Source organism: Phalaenopsis equestris, unplaced genomic scaffold, assembly GCF_001263595.1.
Source record: "Phalaenopsis equestris unplaced genomic scaffold, ASM126359v1 Scaffold000250, whole genome shotgun sequence".
NCBI classification, from domain to species: Eukaryota; Viridiplantae; Streptophyta; class Magnoliopsida; order Asparagales; family Orchidaceae; genus Phalaenopsis; species Phalaenopsis equestris.
Genome location: NW_018164692.1, coordinates 1,412,051 through 1,433,358, shown reverse-complemented (window position 1 = coordinate 1,433,358; position 21,308 = coordinate 1,412,051). Strand labels below are relative to the sequence as shown.

At 35.5% G+C, this 21,308-nt stretch overlaps 1 protein-coding gene across 1 annotated transcript in view; it reads right to left on the bottom strand.

Annotated features, from left to right (window-relative positions):
• The window catches only part of LOC110024184 (diaminopimelate epimerase, chloroplastic), a 61,115-nt gene that overhangs the window by 3,712 nt on the left and 36,095 nt on the right, over positions 1–21,308 (bottom strand). The window contains exon 6 of the mRNA XM_020723996.1: positions 9,864–9,948. Coding sequence (XP_020579655.1) covers positions 9,864–9,948 — 85 coding nt within the window. The remainder of the gene's footprint in view (positions 1–9,863; positions 9,949–21,308) is intronic.

The following is a 21,308-nucleotide window of genomic DNA, read 5'->3' as shown; positions in this document are numbered from 1 at the left end:
ACCTCATACTCTACCTGAATGCCCATTACCTAGTAGTCACTACCTTCTAAAACTGACATTGTCAACTCAATTGGAATATCACTTCTAAATTCAACTGGTATTGATGACATTTGTTCCTCGTTACCTAGAAGGTGATAATCCTCTATGAAGTCTCTATCTTCTCCCGGATCACCATTTATTTCTTTTATTGCTCCCTGACTAGTGAAAGAGATCATTCTCCTGGTTTTGCAATCTAATTCGTTCTGCCCAAACCCATGGAACTTCAAACATTTCCTGGCTGAGACTGATTTGGGAATGAGGACTGGTTTCACATGCTCTCCACTCTAAATCAATTTCTCCTCAAGCAGGGTCCACTTGGATGTTCCCCTAGATGTACTCTGGCTATAAGATCCTAGGGTTGAACTCTACCTATAAAATGTGTTGGTCGCTCGATGATGCGGTCTCTCCACTTTTAAAGTTGGGGTCTCAAAATCTGATCTATAGTGAGCTCGTAGGTATTCGCTCTTCATTTCTTGTTTCAACTTGGACCAGATAGCAATCTTATCTTTTCCCTCACATTGGCGTAAGTGCTTCAAACTTTCTCACCTAAATAATGCACTCTTCTTTACCTTATTAGCGACTAATTTTACTATTATATATGATGGAACTTCCTGGCATTAAGAAAAATTCCCGTCTGAAGCCACTCAATGATCTTGTGTGAATCCAAGTGACCATCATAATGTGGCAAATCCACTGTACTTAAAAATTTTGGCTTCTCAGATATTTCAGATCAAATTTTCGGGGTAGAGGTTCATCAACTCTGGAATCTGTATTTTAGAAGAGATTCATTTCATTCCTTCAATCTAGCAAGTCACCATTGTAGCTAATGGTGACCATCCCAGATTGCCTTCTCTGGAAGGCAGCAAACCTCAGTTGCAGTGGAAGCACTTTCTGACGCACATCTTCCATAGAAGGTTCCCATTGGTAGGTTTGAGTATGCTAGAAATTCTATAATAGGACTAGAGTTGGGCTAGCTATTGAAGTTAACGCAAACCACAATAAGAAAAACAAATATTATTACTGAAAGCCAATAGATGGTCACGACCAACACACTTGAAAAGAAAAACACAACAACACGACACACAAAAATCTGGGCAAGAAGATAGTGGCCTACACATAAATTTGGGTGGGTTGATTGCATGAATTTCACAAAAGTACTTGTCAAATAACAATTATGAATGGGTTAAAATTAAGGATTATTGAAAACAAGATTTTCCATAACTAGTAAGAATTTTACAACACTCAAGATTGATTCATAATGTCAATAGAAGGTAGTGCTAAATAAGAAATTTTTGAAAAAGAAGTCCCATGTTAGCTTAACAGCTAATTATTGGGCGTCTACGCAAAAGTTTTCTCACTTATGCCTCATAGCAATTTTTAATAGAAAAGAATGGAAACTTCATAAAAGGATCCTTTAACATCTGTGATATCACAAATCGCAAGGGTGAAAGTATTAAAAAAATAACTGAAATCATGCATTTTGAATTGGGGAAATAGATAAGACTTTAAACTCACAAATGCAAGTTCAAATGCAGTTGTTTTTTATCACTTAAGATAAAATTGAATGAAAAGGCATTTCTAACTTTGAATAGTGCAATATATTTCTTAGGAATTGTGCTTAGTATTTAAATTTAAATGTGAAAGAAAAATGAGAAGAATTAAAGTGTAAACAAGAATTCATGTCGTGAGAAAATAATGGAAGTATTGTAAGCAATTTAATGATATACATTAAACATTCAACTCTTCTAGAACAACAAATAAAAATAGAAAAACCTATAGTCCTGATCTTTATATGAGACAATACACGTTATTTTCTTAAAAAAAAATAGATGGATCATTTTTTTTCAAGTGAAATAGAATTTAATGAATATTTAAAAAATGTTTGGCGGAATAGCTTGGCAAACTCATGGAAAGCAGCTGGATCATGTGGCGGCAATCATAGGTGCAAGCTGTAGATTCACATTCCTTATTCCCATACTGCATGTAGAAAAGCTTGGTTAGTACTTGTGTATTTTGCCCTAATATAAATGTCAAGCAATCACCACATAATTAATTTTTTCCAACAACAACAATAAGCCTTTATCCCACTAAGTTGGGTCAGCTAAATGAATCCATTTTATCCATTGTGTTCTATTGAGTGTCATATTTTCATTTAAATCTAATAAATTAATATCATTTTCCATACAAAATGCCAAGGGCTTTTTAAGTCTACCTCTACCTTTCTTAACATAGGTCGAATTTAAAACATCTACTCTTTTAATCGGATTATCAAATGATCGACACTTAACGAGACCAAACCATCTAAGATGACTCTCTCTAATCTTGACTGCAACTAGAATCATTTCACAGATATATTCATCTCGCATTTTATCTCTAAGTGTAAAGCCACTCATCCACTTAAGCATTCTCATCTCAGCAACACTTAGCTTAGTTTTAAGCTTCTCTTTTATAGGCCAACATTTTGCGCCATAAAGCATTGCAGGTCTTACGACCATCTTATAAAATTTTCTTTCAAGTATAGTGGTACTTTTCTATCACACAATACGCCTGATGCATTCCTCCACATCAACCATCCAACTTCAAATCTACTAATAGCATCCCCATCTATATCACCATCACATTGAATAATAGACCCGAGATATCTAAAACGTTCATTCCTTTTAATGATTACATTCCATGTATTCAGTTTTAGATCTACACAAATGAAGGCTTTTAGAGACTAAAGTAGACCTCTATAACTTAAATTTTCTCTGAACTCTTTCTCTAGTCTTATCCACAAGAAGATATCATCAGTGAAAAGCATACATCAAGGTACATCCTCCTGTAAATGTCCAGGTTTAAAGCAAAAAGATACAGGTTTAAAGCCAGTCCCTGATGTAATCCAAATGAAATAGAAAAATACTTGGTCAATCCTCCTGTTTCAATACAAGTAATAACTCTAGTATACATATATTTAATGACTTGAATATGAGTGAAATCAACGTCTTTCTTTTCTAAAACTCTCCAAAAAAATTTTCTTGGAACCTTATTGTAAGCTTTTTCTAAACCAATAAAAATCATATGTAGATCCTCCTTACTTTCTTTGTACTTCTCCATCAAACCTTATAAAAAATTTATAGGATCCATAGTAGACTTGCCTGAAATAAATCTGAACTAATTATGAGAAATCTTTGTGTCATGTCTTAAACTATGTGCAAGTACTATATCCTTTAATTTTAATGTATGACACATTAACTTAATTCATCTATAACTTGCACACTTGTGTGCATCTCCTTTATTCTTAAAAATAAAGATGAAAATACTCTTCCTCCACTCCTCAAGAAACATTTTAGTTTTTAAAATAAAATTAAAAAATTTAATAAGCCAAAAAATTCTCAACTATTCTAAATATTTCCACATTTCTATTGGGATTTTTTATCTTCCAACTTTACATTTTAAAATCCAAAATTAATAATCGATGTTGAGTACTTAAATTTTTACTTGTAAAGACCTTACAATTTTTATATTCTCGACAATATCTTTTTTTCTCATAAGAAAATAATCAAATTGTGTTTTACTAGATCCACTCTTACAAGTAATAATATGCCCATCTCTTTTCTTGAATAAATTATTAGCAATAACAAAACTATAAGTTAAATTAAAATCTAATATAATTCTATTGTCTTCATAAGAATATAAGATAATCCATGAAATATACACAAAATTCAAATCATCCTTTTTCTTTTTGAAGTAAATTTTATTCTGATTATAATGATCTATCTCAGGTTTTCGACAATTTCTATTTGTGGAAAGTTAATCCAAACAAGTATTTTCTCGGTTGTTGCAGGAGATTTTTTGAAATGCATATGCCTATAAGTGATCTGAGTGAGCATTTAAGCAGCGGATGCATACTTGATCGACTTAACTTCTCATCATCAAGATTATGCGAGCTTGTTATGGACTAATAAATGGGTGAAAGCATATTCACTTCTAATGTAAATTGAAGAAAGCTTGCATCAGATCAAAAAGTAACTGAGAATTCCTAATAATATTTACACTTATTACTCACCAACTTATGTTAATTGTTAATTTTTGCTTTTCCTTAACTTGTTATCTTTCTATAAGATTATTAATGGATGAGAGGATTCGAAAAAGAGTACTCATGATAATAAAGGCACTTGTTATTACTCGTTTCATAAAGAATTTTCATTGTCTTAGTAACTGATTAATTGTTCATTTATTCTCAATTTTTATTTGATATCATTTAAATGGTAACTTATAGTTTGTTTGGATTAAATTTCAGGTATTTATTCAAAGACAAAGGGGATATGCTAATTGCAGTAATTAAGGGAGGGCAGAAATCAATTTATAGTTGTTTCTTAGATTTGTGTTTTTTGTGCATCTTGTAACTTTATATGGCTTAAGATTTAAGAAAAAATATTTAAATTCTATATTTTTGTTGCATAATGGTTTGAGATGAACGCATGTTATTTCTATGTTTCGGATTGATGTGCATGAAATGAGCTAAGTTATCATCTTTGAAGTATTTGATTCTCGTATTTCATTATAAAACATCAAGAAACATATCTGAATTATATGTTGAAGATATCCTTAATAATTTTGCTTTTAATTATTTGAGTGAAGAAAGTTATTTTTATTAACCAGTTCCCTTTTAGCAATTTTTATTTTTTTGGGTGCGAATATGATTATTTGGGGAAATATAATTTCCTCAAGTCCAAAATCAAAACCAAAACAAATTAATAGAATTGGTTTAGTTTGATTTTGAAGGATTTTACGTCAATTCTGGTTCAATAAATGGCAGGATAAAACTAATTGGCTCCCAGGTATTAGTTTAGAGTGGAATCAAACTGAGGCAGCCCACGTTGCACCCCAATTGGAGAATGATTATCATGTATCCTCCAAAAGTTGCTTTTATGTACTACAATCATTTTTTAATAGCCAATTAACTTCATGACAACATTTGTTTCTTTATCATGAATAACTTTTAATATAGAATTCTAGTTTCCATGTATGATCATGATTAATCATATACTAGAAAAGCAATTTGCAGATTGACATTAGGATGTTCAAATAAAACTTGCACATTTAAATTGTCTCAGAATAAAATCATTTTAACATGCTCTTGCATCCCCAAACAAACACTGCATTTAAAACTGGTTATTTCAAAATGGTCCCGAGGTGTAAAATGTCAAAGCATTATCATACAAACAAAATCACACATGGAAAAAACCTTCGGTTCAACCAAAAAATGATCAACTTATCATAAAAACCATGCAATCAGTCATGGCACCAATAACGCGGGAGCTACCCGGAGCCCGTTTCTACAATCCTTGCTATAGTAACGCCACAAGAGCCAAACTAAGCGCATGTACCGCTTCACAAAATAGAACAGAACAAAACCAAGCAGCCCGTTTTCGATTCCTTTCCAATAGCAAGTTTCCTCCTTTCCTTTCATTCCTTTCTAGTAGTTTCTTATGTATGTGTTGTACTAGGGTTTGTACAAAAATTTTTTTGCGTGAGTTTGTTTAGGACAACCATCTGCATCAGTGTTCTCCCTTCGATCACCCTCCATTGTTCGCCCCCCCCGGCCCAGCCGCCAAAGCTGTTCTTCTGTAGTCATGTCCACTGCCACCTTCAAGAATTCACCTCCCTCGCTGTCGCAACCAATACAACCGCCCCTATCACTCTCTGCCGCGCTATCTACTTATTGTACAGCCGTCCCCCTTGTCGTTTCCAGTCACCCCCAGCTTTTCCAACCGCCCTATCACCCTCCACCGCTAGCAAGCTGCTATCCCAACTGTTCCCCATGCTGTCCTCGTCGTTCAAGCCACTCAAACCATCCACCATGCCACCTTGTTGATGTTCTAACCCTGACAGGCCTTGCCACAACTCATCCGCCTTCTAGAAACCTTACTTGTTGAATCCTTCACCTTCCAACTGCGCAACCTACCCATGCGAGCCCACCTCGCCAATCTCTACCACCCTTGAGATACACTTTAGTTTTTTTTATTTATTTTTGATGTTGTGTTTCTTTTTCAATGTGTGAGTTGTAACGACTTAATTGGCTTTTCAGTAATAATTTTTAGTTTTCCTTTTTTTTTTTTTGGTTAACTTTGGTATAAATAATTTTAATTACACGGGTAGATATTTTGATATAGGTTCAGAAGGCCACTGTCAAAAAGTAGGAATCAAAAAAAATAGAAATTTAAAGTGATATAAGAGATAGGGTGATACCGGAGTTAACCCAAACCATAATATGATAAATAAATAGGGTGTTACAATCAACACGCTTGAAAGGAAATACATCAACATGACACTCGAAAATCTGAAATAGCAACATACATGACACAAATAATCAAACTGAGGTGGGATCTCGGGATGGTGATGGTGATCAAAGTGACAACAGATCCCTACTGTTCTGAGCAGCAGCAAGGAGGAATGTAATTTTCAAGGTTCTGGAACAGCGGATATGTGGACAGGAGGCGATGCAGGAGAGCTAGGATAGCAGTTGGGTGAAAGGGAAGTGGCCCGGAATGACGGGGAGAGGATTTATGGTGGCTAGAACAGTGATGGCAGTAAGCAGAAGCACTGGAATCACAGGAAATATGGGATGGAATGCAGAACCTGCAGGACGAGCTACGTCGGCAACTGTTTCGAGCGGTTGCAGAAGGAAACAGTGATAGGGAGAGATGTGGGGAGGATGCGGAAGGGGGATAGGGAAGATAAACACCACTTCGGAAGAGAGATACAGCCAGAGCACCGCACAAACTCTCGGCTAAAGCCCTCGCAGATAGAAAATGGATGTCGGCGACTATCCTAAACAGAACACACCAATAAACTACTAATACAAACACTACTACACACATATAAGGGGAAGGACTAAAAAGGAATTAAGGATAATAGGAAAAAAAGAAAAAGAAAGAAAAACGAGACTGTTTCGGCGTTCCAACACCCAATTCCCGCTATATGTTTTCCCGCAGTACTGCAACAACTACAATACCGCAAGAAAATTGCGCGGGAAAAAGCTTTTACGTCAATCTCCTGGGGTTGGGGAAACTTCGATCTCATTTGTTGAAGCTTTTAGCTCATCATAGCACGGAGTCAATCTGGCAAGTTGAAGGTAGCAGAGATATTGTAGCCATTTGGTAGGTCGATAAAGTAGGTGTTGTCGTTTCAAAGCACATTTCGGTATAATAGGTATTCGTCCTCTTTTAGCACAACCTGAGTTGGCACTATAGATAGACGAGCATTCTCACCAATCAAATATTGAGTCATCCCCTTCGTAAATTATTTCTTCCACTCCTCGTACTCATCGGAATGTAGTTGATAAACTGATATGTGAGGAGAAATCAACTTTGAGTGAATTATGTGACAGGCTGCACCCCTATCACAAGCAACCACTTAAGAGAAATATCTTCTTTATTGATAGAATCTGAATCTCATTGAAGAATTTTCTTCCTAATCAAGCTCCTAATAGACATTTCAAAGCTGGGGTTCATCCCTCCTGGTTAAACATCTGTTGATGGGTACTTTGTGAACTGAATCTAACATCTGAATAACTCAATGTAGTCTTTGAGACATCGCCCAAAAGGACTCCATTTCTGATATGTTGGACCTCCCTCAGTAGAGGCAAACCAAGAATGAGTCTACAGATCTAAATAGTTTGAATTTCTCGTATATGGGATTGTCATGTCACTTGTGTCAGTTCCTTGAACTCAATATTACCTTGGACACTCAGCGTGAAGTCCATTGGAATCTCTCACACGAGCTCAGCTGGAACAATGTGCCTCTTTTCCTCCTCAACTAGAAGTTGATACTCCTTTATGTCCTCACCATTTTCAATGTATGTTGTCATTACCAAAAATTTCAAGAATGACCTGCTTAGTGAAAAAAATCACCCCCTGGTTGTGCAGTCTAATTTCAACATGCCCACATCTGTGGCACTTGCTATACTTCCTGGTTGTTAAGGATTTAAGAATGTTAATTATTTCCACCTGTTCTTCATTCTAAATTAGTTTTTTCCTCTAACAAGGTCGTTTTAGGTGTTCTCCTAGGTGTATTCTAATTGTAAGATCCTGATGTTAAACTTTGTCTGTAAATGTGGTGGTTGCTCAGTGATGTAGTATGTCCACTTCTGATCTATAGTCCGAATTTTCGGTTTGTAGTAAGCTGGTAAGAACTGACATTGTATCTCCTACTTCATCTTCAGATTCTCCCGTTCTTCATATGTTGACTCTTCTCTTAGCCTCCTCTAATAGTAGATTCCACAACATTGTGGCCGGTCTTCTGCATCACTAATGTCCTCTCGATGGAAGGGATTCTGATCCTCGTTTCTGGCTCCCCTTCGACTATCCCGACCCCGATCGAGGGTAATCTTCCACTGGATTTATCATCAATGTTTGCAAGCCTCCACTGAAGTCAACAGATCTCCCACTATATCTCTTCCCGGGTAGGCTCGAGTGTGTATCTCCTTGGTGGCATGGCTAGGGTTTAGATTTGGAAGGTGAAAGAGGGTGTAGTAGACTAATCGATGGTTTCGAGAATTTGATTTGAGGTTGTTGATGTTGAAAATCAGCAAAGAAGAATTAGGATTAGGTCAAAATGTGATTAAGGTTTGGGAACAGGAAAGAAAAAAAAATTTAGTAGAGGAGGGGGGTAAGGAGGATGCTGAAAAATTCTCGGATAGGACTAAAATTAGGCTAGCTCTAATATTAAATGATACTGGAGTTAACCCAAACCATGATAATAAAAACTATATTATTATCGAAAAATAAGTAAGTGGTTATAATCAACACACTTAAAAGGGAAAATACAACAATACAGCGCTCAGAAATTTGAAATAGCAACATGCATGACACAAATAATCAAACTAGGGTGGGATCTCGGGGTGGTGGTGGTGATTGGCAGAGGTTTGGAAGGTGGTGGTAAGGAGGGAACACGGAGTAAGTGGGCGGAGATGACAATAGAACAGCTAGTCCCTACTGTCCTGGGCAGCAACAAGGTGGAATTTGAGTTCCCGCCGGGTGGAACAGCAGATAAGTGGTCGGGAGGCGGTGCAAGAGGGCCGGAACAGCTGTTAAGCGGCAGGGACGTGGCCTGGAATGACAAGGACATCAGCGGGTGGGAATGGGGTAGGATTTATGATGACTGGAACAGCGATGGAAGCAAGCAGAAGCCCTTGAATCACATGAAATGTGGGCTGGAATGCAGAAACTGCAGGAAGAGTAGCGTTGGAAACTATTCCGGGAAGCTACAGCAAGAAATGGCGGTGGGGAGAGGTGCGGGGAGGATGCGATAGGCGAATAAGGAAGATAAACACCTCCTCGTGAGAGAGATACAAACGGAGCACCACCCAAACCATCGGATACAACCCTCAAAGGGTGAAAACGAACGTCGGTAGCTTTCCTAAAACAAATACACCAAAAAACTACAAATTCAAACCCTAATACACACATACATAAGGAAAGACTACAAATGAAAGAATGATAATAGGCAAGGAAGAATAAGAGAGGAAAACGGGACTGTTCCGGTGGCCCGACTCCCGTTTCCCACTATATGTTCTCCCTAAGTACTGTAGTTCATACAGTAACGCGAGAAAACTGTCTGGAAAAAACTCCTGCGTCATAGGGCCTCAATTTAGGCATATTTGGTTAAAAAGAATCTTGAAAGTGTTGCAAAAAAAGGGAATAGCCGAATTGAGACAATTGAAATACAAGCTACCGAAATTTATTACTAAACGGTTATGATGAAAAAGTTTAAGACAACTGATATAAGAACTACAGAGATTAATGAAACATTTAGATCAAAAAATGCATTTTACTGACCTGTGTTAGTCCGAGAAGGAAACATTTCATGGTGCTCAAACTTTGGGCCTACTTCTTCCAACTTAATGTCATCAACCTGCAAAGCCTGTTCAGGTCTACCATTATAAATGTAGGAATTACGACAATTCATCTCCTAGTTCACAACAATAGATATTTTATATATGTAGGAATTACAAAAATTCTTCTCCTAGTTCACAGCAATAGATATTCTATATATGATACGGTACATGGGTAATCAATGTCCTGTTTTCCCCTGATTAATCAAATAGAGCGTGATTTACTTATTCAGTCCAGCCGGTATGTATGGAATTGACCAGATGGAAATAAATCTAGACTCAGGTTGATTATCATTTATGAGGACTTATTCTATGAAATGGAAATAGGAATTCTAATATGTTCTCTGAAACTTCAAACCAAATGACCAAATAATATTTGAGATCATGAACGCCACGTCTCTAGTTCTCCTGCACTGAAAGTTTAATTTTGGAAACTATAAACATCCCTCGAACCTCATGTTTTTCAATGGTGAACCCGTGACATGACAATGTGTGATCACAGCCACACCACGATTTGTATCTTCGTGGGTGAGTAAATTTTCCACTTGCTCAATCATTATAAGTTGCTTTCTTGGAAATATCAAAGCAATTGCACCCAGGAAAATAGAAAATAGAAAAAATGAATAAATCAAAACACACCATCATAAAATAAAATCAGGCTTAAGGCACAACAAGAAAGTGGAAAAAGAGTTCTTGCTTCTTCCCTGAAAATTTATCAATAAAAAATGTGAGAAATCAGAAAAGAAGTGTTTTAATGATTATAATCCATCATTTAAAAGGGGAACATCTATGTTGGGTATCATCCTCGTCGTTTTTTGAATTGAAATTTTTTTCGAAGTGCAGGCAATAGATTGTTGGTAGGATTAATATCACAATCAACAAACCTATAACATTGATAGAGGTCATAGCTGAATTACATCTGTTTCAAAATATTCTATTAAGTAGACGTGAGAATTACCCCTATATGAATCCCCACCCCTAGAGTGCTTGTCCTGAGACTTCTTTAAGAAAAAAAATGCTAGAATAGCGGAGAAAGTCTATATAATAAGCCACAACAACGTTGAAGTTGATTATAAAGAATATCCAAAGTTTAACTATTGTCATAAATGTTACAAATATTTTTGGGTTGCATTTAATCCTCATTTCGAATAGATAAGTGAATTATTAACATTATAGACAAAGAGACTTGAGGAAGAGTACTTGAACTCTACATGTCTAATAGGAAACCTAACCTAACACAGAGCTAATCTTTTCCATGAATATAATCTCAAGGTCAGCGCCGACCCATAAATAAAATGATGACAATGAGAGTATGACAATTGATGACAATAATATATTTATATAATCTTTTAATTAGAACAATTTAGTCAAACATTCAATCAAGGGGAAAAATTAAAAAACTAACATGGACCAATCACGAGCACACCATGTAAATGAAATGACTCGTTTATCAAAGATGTAAATGCAACAATCAAAATAAGAGAGTAACAGAAGTGCACTACAAACAGTATATTCTAACCATGGATTAAAAAAGAGTTTAAGGCACACAATCTTGTCGGATGTTTCATCATCATGTTCCTAAAAATTCCCTCAAACCTTACAGTTTAATGGTTTAAGGCTTCGCCTTTTTTATTTGAGGCAAGACATTTTAGTCAGACTTCTCAAATTACTAAAAAAAAAAAAAGAATTAAAAAAAATTCCTTATGGCAATGGAGGCAGACTTCGCCTTATGGTACAAACATACTAAAGTCCATTTTTTCCTTATTTTGCATTATCTTTTTTTATTTTTAAATATTACCTGAGATTTTTTTAATAATACCACTCGTTAACATTTTTGAACTTTTTTTATTTTTCTATTTTTTAAAATATACATATTTCATTATTTTTAAACATTTTATGACTTTTAATTGAACTTATTTTCATTTTTTAGTGTTATTTTTTCTTCTTTTGAAATTTTTCATTTTAATTTTCTCTCCTGACATTTTTTAACATTTTTGTCTAACTAACTTTCTATAATATTATATTATTGTTTATTAAAAAAATTAGTGATGTTAGAAGACAAGATACAATCCTAAAATAATCAAGTCAAAGTACCTAAGAAAATACAAAAAAAAATTATGTTCAACAAAAATATGAATTTTATGATGAGAAAATTGCGAGTGAAGTGAAAAAAAAAAAAAAATGCAAGCTCGCCTAGCTTGCACTCCTCAATATTAAACATGTGAAAAAGTGTACTTATGGAATATTAATAAAACTGTTTAAATTCTATTAGTTCTTTTTTTTTTTCAGTTAGAGGCTTACGGATCGTTCTGCCTGAAGACTTATGTATCACCTCATTAAAGCAAAATGCCTCAATTCAGAGTTTCGTCCTTCTAAACATTGATTCTGACGTAGAGTCGGATGAAGGGAAACAAAAACTACTCAAAATTCACTTACTATTTAGGTTTAATCAAAATCAATTTAAACAAGTTCAAATAGAGTTTTGATCGATATTTGAATTTAAATCCATTTTAACAAAATCAAAGATCAATTGACTCTCACTTTCAAATTGATTTGACTAGAAATTTTTTAAAGCAATAGTTGGTCCGTTGGTTGGTATTTCATAACATAGCTCATATAAGGGTTCTTAGTTCAATAGCTCCGACAACTCTTATGTTTTCCGCAATTTCAAGTCACCCAAATATAGAATTCAAGCTTAACCAAAATCAAAATATTTAGAATCAAGTTAGCTCGACACATAATTAAATTGCTTTCAATTCAAGATGAGCTCAACAGTTGAGTTCAAGTTTAGCAAAACTCACTCGAAATCAAATCATTGTCAGCCTTAGGATGAATCCCCATTGTAGCTTGGAGGCAAAAAAACACTTTTAAAAGCATAAACTATATGCTTTGCTTTCATAGTTGCATCTAGAAGCACAACAACACCTATACTAATTACAATAAACAACTCTACTTCACTAGTTCATATCTTGTTGTTTGATATCTTTCCAAACTTCATTTTAGCTTACTGACAAGCTCCAACTAAAACATATTATTTTCAATTTAATTGGCCTCTTTCTTGACCTTTGAGCCATCATTAAAAATTTTATTTGTCCTATTGAGCTCCTGGCAAGAAACCAAGGAGATATTATATCGACTATTATATATGCAATAGAAAGTGTTGTGCTTCCAATATTTCTTCTTTCTCCATGTTTTCTTTTTTTGTTTTGGATTCCTACTTCAATAATTTTGAAGTTGTATATGGTAAACAAGCAAAAATCAAAAATTATTTTTAAAAACATAGATAAAGAATTGAGCATTACACAAATGGTCTAACTATTCATGCTTATGCCTGGAGGAACAACAACACCTATGATAATCAAAATTTCTATAACTGCTTCAAGTTTACATCTTGTTATTAAATATCTTTTGAAACTTTTTCTCGAAATCATCAAGCTTCACCATCTCAAAGACCTCTTCCTTGTTTTTCCAGCTCTCATCAAAGAATTTATCCCAACTCTTGAGGTTGAAGCAGACAGAGGAAACTTATAAATATATCAACAATTTTATACTTAATAAAAAGTGGTGTGCTTCCTCCATTTTCTGCTTTCTCCATTCTTTTCGTCATTTAATAAACCCTACAATGAGAAAAATCCCTTCACATAACTTTATCGAGTTGCAGCAACAACTTCCAATCCAGAATGCCTCACATGACATGGTTTTATTATGTGTGAAGGCGCTAGAGCTTTTAGGTACTGTTTTGAATGCAAAATAAACCACGAAATTTAGTTCATCTACTTCAGATTTCCCTTGCCTATCAAGCCTATTTCATAATAGATTAAAAAGACTACAAACATGTCATTGAGAATAAAAAAAACTTTGGGGTGTTAATATAGATCTTAGTCTCTTTCAAGGCAAAGCAAATTCTCTCCAATCTTCCAATCTATTCTCGATGGAAATTAGTATAGATTATTACTTTCGAGCAAAGAAAAATATTCAAGTACAGCATTTCCATTATTATTTAGATATTTATCCATATAGACCATTTTCTAATCTATTTTAAAATCATGTGGATCATTTCTATCCATTTGAAATCTATTTTATAATTTTTCTTATTTATTTACAAATCATTTAGATTTATTCAACCCCACATAATATATCAACCTAATCATGCTAATGATCAATTTATAATCTTGAAGTAATTTATTTTGTACCTTAAACATCATATAATTTAAAAATCATAGTGACCAAACAATTTGTGTTTATTCAAAGAAAATAACATCAAGTTAGCTAAATGCATAAAAAAAGCACGTTGCCAAAATTAAGCTTCATGGAGGGACTGGTTTTTTATTTGTAAGGATTTGGATGAAATTGAGTTGAGTTTCAAAAGTTTCACTAAGTGTGTTTCACCGATGTTTTCGGTTTTCTGCACTATGAGAACCAAGTTGGAGTATTTGTTTAAAATAAAATGAATTTCATTTATATTCAACATCCCATAAATCCTACAATATATTATCATTATTATAAACAAAAGTAATATTCAAATCCAGTTGAAATTTAATTTTAAGTTATAATATTAATATTTTATATAAAAAATGAGAGTAACTCGCAAGCCCTCATGAATGGAACTCAGCTCACGCATTCAAGATGACTTTTAACTTGAGAAATTCATCTCATTCAAATTTTATTAAACAAAACATAAAAATAAGTAAAATTAGCTTCAATCAATTACAAACATCACGCCGAAATAAACTAGCCCAAGCGCATCTATGCCTCCCTACACCATTAAAAGGTGTAAGAATTACCATACGCAGAACCAAAGCCATGAAACACTAGAATCCTTATCGTTGATCAAGCATGTTATGTGTGCAGTATCTTGCAACTTGCAACATGGTTCATGATGAACGCAGTTTGAAACGTTGTGACTGATTCATCAAATTTAATGTAAAATATGCACAATTATAGGTTGGATTCCCCTCCTTCCTCAGACGAACAAGCTTTCTTGAAACTCTATATCCTATATATCCCACATTCTTTAATTTAGCCCCACCATCCCACAATAATCATAATAGATTGAGAGCTTAAGTGTGATTTACCTATTTTCTCTTCAACTTATCTACATATAATATACGGCTCTTTGCTATTTTAAGGAGAATTAAGAGACTAGACTATGATATGCAAGTCACATTGGCCTAGTGGTTGAGAGCTATCATTCAACCAAGAGGTTTTGTGTTCAAAGTCTTGCATGTGCGGTATGTGTGCGCTTGTGTGTGTGCGGAAACAAAGAATTAAAAAACAAAAGACTAGACTATGATGTTTCTTATTTCTTTTAAAGCAGGTGAGTGTATTTTGCCTTTATTTGTGTGCTTTGGCATTATTAACGATGCTAGTGCAATCTTTATTTTTTCTCCTCCTAAAATGGCTTTTTCTTCCTTTCTTCCTTTCATTTGCCTACATCTAGAAGTTTAAGAGAAATGCAAGGCAGTGATTTTTTTTTATGTTAAGGTAGAAAATTATTATTGAAATGTTTCCAAAATGAAATAAACATAGGAAAATGTTCCTTTCAACACTTAAATGGTCAACCACCTGCCTTTAAAATGAATAAAATAAATTGCAAACAAGCTAAATTCCTTGACTAATCCTTGTTTGTGATTTGTTGCAGGCCTCCATGGTTATACTCCATTTATGTTACTTTTGTCATTGTTTTGTCTTTATTAGTGCAAGCGAAATTTTTTGATGTTTCTCCAACTAGAAAAATTTCCCTATTGATATTTGTCCATACAAGATTTTCTTCACAAATTTTTGGAAGAATAAGGGAATAAATTAATTGCTTCTTTAATCATGCACCAGTGTTCGTAGTTTTTGTTGTTATGAACTTATAAATTGTGCTTGTAAGCTCAAGTTGCATTAATCCCTAGTTATTTCTCCGGTAACAACTTTCACATTCTTTCCCTCTTCCACGCTGCCTCTAATCTCAGCTTCATTGCATTTTTTAAGGAAATTAAAGGCAACAATGAACATTTTTTTAACAATACGCTTCAATCTCATTTCGATTTCTATTGCTTATGCTGTTAGCTCCAATTTGTCTTCATTTGGTTATTTTTGTTGCCACAATTTAAAGCATATGTGAAAATTTTATTAACTCTTCTCTTTCAACTGGCCTCTGCCGCTGCTTGGTTGATTTCATACGGTGACAATAAGTCATTATGGCTCTTCTAGTTTTGTTTTGTTTCGTTGGCTAGACTCATCTATTATATCATTATCTTATGCTTTGGTGAATGATTTTGTTTGCCTGATCAGTATTTCAGTATAGCACAACATTCATATGCATCCATTTCACAAGGTATACATGCAAGTGGATTCAATGATCGCTTCTAGAAAAGTGGCCCAAACTCCACAAAGGAAATCATACTAAGAGAAAATATAGCTATGAAATCATATTTTATCTAAATATCAAACAACATTAGAATTTTTTTGTTTGATGTAAACAGTGAAGTGAAGGATAGGTCATCACGAACAAGCTAAAATAAGAGAGGTGTGATGTGTGAGCCCACTTCTAATTGTTTTTGTGCATAATAGCCACTTCTTTCTTGATTAGCTTCCTTTATTTTAGTTGCATAATTCAAAACATTCTTGCATGAGAGTGAACTTTTAAGTGTTCATGGACTCTTGAAAGGCTTCGAATGAAGCTGGAATGGCATACATTAAGTTCAGAAGTAACATTTTTTTTTTCTTATTAGAGTTTTTATTTTTGTTTTTCAATAATGGAGAAAATATAGCAGCTGGCCATATAATATCTAGTTTCTAATTGATTCCATTGAGTAAATATTTGCGCTTACTTTCTAACATTCAATTGGAATATTAAGTGAAAGCAAGAAGGACCCCTACTTCCACTTGCCGAAAATAAAGAACTCAACTTTAGCTGGGAAAAGAGATGAAAAAATTATTCTCTTTTTGGGATGTTCAAAGCGAAGTGTTCAAATTTCACTGAGACTTGCAAATGAGAAGGTGTGAGGACCTCAGAATTCCTTTCCCTGATAGGTGAAAGAATTTACACTATTAAAGGTGTGTCTCACATCGGTTCAATGGATTTGCTAATCGTGATGATTGAACCAATTGGTTTTCGTTTTGTTACACTGAAAACCAAAACAACTGACTTATTGTCAACTGAATGGCCAAACTTTCTTTAACCAATAATTTTGGTATGGTTCTTTTAGTCTGAAAACCAAAATGGCTAAATTTTTGTCAAGAAAACTGACCGGCCAGTTTTTTACAACTAATTCGATTCAATTTTTCAAAAACTTAATTTCATAGAATCTATACTTTGGACTACATACCATTCCAAGAACTGAACTTTCCAAAATATGAGTTGTACTATTGATTTTGAAATCAATCACTGTTGTTTTGTTTTAAGATCATTTCGATTTTGTGGAAGCAGAAAACCAAACCAAAACAGATCGCAAGTTAAAAACCAATTGGCCAATTTTTTAATGAAAATCAAACCATTATTTTTCCAAATTAAGGTAAACTAAAAAAATTGCATCAGCTCAATTTTATTTTATGGGCATCTACATACATACCACCCAATTCCTATGTATTTACATATCAAACAACTAAACTTTATTTTTTACATTCATACCATCTAAAGCTTTCTTATCACATAAAAAATACAATCATTTTAACCTTCAAAAAGTGAAATACACCTTTTCATGTATGGGTGAGATGCTATATATGTAAAAATTGAAGTTTAGGAGCTAAATATGTAAATATACAGGAATTAAGTGGTATGTATGTAATTTTTTCTTTATTTTTTTAATTTTGTAATATACAAGCACAACCCTGACCACTAACGAGCTTTTGTGCTTTTACAGTCAACACTTCAAAAAATGATTGAATTTGTTGGAAAGATAGAAGCGAAACCATTTCTATCGGATTCAGGGCAGGCTTCCTTGGCTCGAGAATGATGCAAACAGTATTTGCAATCTACTTTACATATTTGATCATAAGAAGATCAATTCTCGAGGACATTAAGACGAGTCAGGAAGATTTTGAAGCCAAGAATGGGACTCCCAAGAGAATCCATGATATTGCTATGAGGAACCCGAGATGAAAGCATCCCTGCAAAAAATTTTAGGCCACGAGGGAACTTAAAAAAGTTATCGGATAGAAATTGATGAGTGGCTTGGCATGTTGAACCAGCCAACAGGTCCGGCAGAGGTTTCGATCCAGCCTAATGCTTGGCTGCTTGTGTGTTTTCAAGCCTAATGCTAGGCTGCTTGTGTGTTTTCAAGGGACGGGAACTACTAGCACCACCACCACCACTTCCTTTTGCTCTATTTAGAGGTTGTATGAGTGTTTTAGGGTTCAGTTTCGTGTTTCCTGATTTCAGAGCTTCCGTCATCAGGCATCTTTTCCTTCATTATGGTTGTATCCGAGAATGAGTGGTGCTTCAGATATATCCTACTCCGAAGTGGTGGTTATCTCGTCAATCTCGCGCCATTCGACATCTTCCATGTTGCCGCTCAGCTCCCCCTGCACCTTCCTATTGCCGCTCGGCTTCCCCTGCACCTTTTTGTTGCTGCTCAGCTTCCCCCTGCACCATTTCTGTTGCCGCCCTGTCAGCCTACCCTTCCCTACTACCGCCCCTTGCCTTCCTGCACTTTCCCTGCTGGCGAACGCCCTTAGAACATGCTCCCTGCTACACCACAACCTGCCAGCACATGTCCTGCAGCTGCCTCCTCCCTACCCTTTACCTAATTACAGCCATAGCCTCTCCAAGCCATCCCCACACCCGTTGTCACGCTAGATTTCATCGCATTCACCCTCACCATTGAGTCACATTTGTATCTGTGCCATTTTATTTTCAGTTTCATGAATCCTTGGTGTTTCTTTCTAATTTCCAGTAATAACAATCATATTTGCTTATTTTCAGACTAAATCCGGTATCATTTGGTATCAGAACTAACCCAACTCAAGTTATATTCTATAGTTTCCTATCATCCGCCTTGCCCCTCCACTAATTTTTTTTTCTATCTTCAATCACCCCTTCCAAAACCAAACCCTAATCATGCTACCACAGAAATACATGTCGGAACCTTCCCGAGATAAGCTACAAAGAGAGATTCGTCAGCTTCAACAGAGGCTCACAGAAATTAATGATGAGACCAAGGGAGAGATTACCCTCGACTGTGATCTGGAGAGTCAAAGAGGAGATAGAGCAAGGATCTGAATTTATTCTACAGGGAAGACCTCAGTGACGAGGAATACCGGCAATGCCGCTTTAGAATTCAATATCAAAGGAGGCTGAGAGTCCACATATGAAGACACATGGACTACGACATCAAAATGGATCTACCATAATTTGATGGGGTATGAATACAAATGGGGGTTTATTCACTAGCTATACCTGTTGAGCGAATCTTTAAAATATAAGGTGTCAGAAGAAAAACGGGTGAAATTAGTAGCCATTAAATTGAAAAAAATGTCTCTTTATGGTGGAAGAATTTACAGAGACAGAGAAAAAGAGAAGGCAGTGATAAGCTTACAAATGGAAAAACAAAAAGAAAGCAATGCAAATAAAATATCTTCCACCTAATTACCGTCGAGACATGTTTCTGAGACCACCTACAATAGAGAGACCTTTCAGTGGAGGGTTTCACGACACAATTTGACCAGTTACATATGACATTTGAGTTAATCTAGTCAGAGAAACACATTATAGCCCGGTACCTGGGGGACTTGAAGCACGCTGTAAGCAATGTTATGCAGTTACAGTCATAATGGTTGCTCAGGGATGTTCAAACTTTAATCTTAAAGGTGAAAGACAAAAAATAGAACTGGCAACAATCTTCATTCAGGCAGCAGCCTTCAGTCAGGCATTCACCTGCAGCTACAGCGATCAAAAAAGCTATCTCGGGACAAGCTAGCAAGACAGGACATGGGAATGACGAGACATATCATAGTGGAAAGAAGCAGGAAAACGATAGCTCTACCAATATAACACTTGTCAGAAGGTGTTTCAGGTGTCAGCTTCAGACACAGCCTCCATTTGTCCTACGAGTCGAGTTGTCATATTCACAGATTAGGACGTCGTCAAGGATATGGAGGATGAGGAATCAGAGAATAGTCGAGAGGAAAAACTTCAGCTCCAAAGAGACGAGAGAGAATTGTTGGTCATACGAGAGTTTTGCAATCTGAGTCGGAGAGAAATCAATCATAGTAGAGGCATGATTTCACACAAAGTGTACGGTGAAGGAGAATGTTCGTTGTTTGATTATCGATAGCAGAAGTTGTGAAAATTTGGTATCCACACTGATGGTGAAAAAATTAGAATTAGTCACGCAGAAACATTCCTAGTCCTACTCCCTTACCTGGTTAAAGAAGGGAAACAAGATATGTGTGAATCTGCAGTGATTGGTCAACTATTCCGGTAGAGATCAAGAGCAAGTGTGGTGTGAAGTGGTTCCGATGATCGCATGCCATATTCTATTGGGGAAACCTTAATAGTTCGGCCTCAAGACTCAGCATGACGGCATCAAAATACTTTCTCCTTTAAAAAGAATGGGAAACGCATCATGTTTTTACCTGATAAGGATGTGAGAGGTGTAAGTGACACTGAGAAGGCATTAGTCCCAAGGGCCACCTTCATATAATCAGTTCGAGATCCTCCAGTGGCACTGACATTAGCCCTGCTAGAGGGAACTGAGGAGAGTGAGATACCAACACCACTAAAGCCATTACAGCATGAATTTCAGGATGTGATCACCGAGATTCTTATAGCGAGATTGCCACCACTAAGGGGCATTCATCACATCGTAGATCTCATACCAGAATCAGTGTTGCCCAAGCGGCCCGCCTACAAATTGAGACCTGCATGGTATTAGGAATTGCAACAACAGCTACAAGAACTCATTGCGAGTAGGGCTGTCAAAACGGCTCGCTGTTCTTTTTCGGCTTGTTAAGAAGTTCGTGTTCGGCTCGTTCGCTAATTTAACGACCCTAACACGAACAACACGAACAAATATTTGTTCGTTCGTGTTCGGTTCGTTTTGGCTCGAAATACTACTAATCGATTATATATTTTTTTTTTATGAGCAGTATTTTTAAAAAATTTAACTGATTAAAAGGCTACAAAGATTTATAATCAATTAAAAGTATTAATGAAGAAAATAGAATAAAAACTATTAAATTAAATTCAAATGATGTTTTAAATCTTGACTCAATCCTTAACATCTTATGACTACCTAATTAGGGTTGTCAAAATGACTCTTTGTTCGTGAACGGCTCGTGTTCGACTCGCTAACCAAACGAACCGAACACAAACACACTTTTTAAGCTTGAAATATAAACAAGCCGAACACGAGTTGAGTCTGGGCTCGCTCGTGTTCGGCTCGTTTACACCCCCAATTAC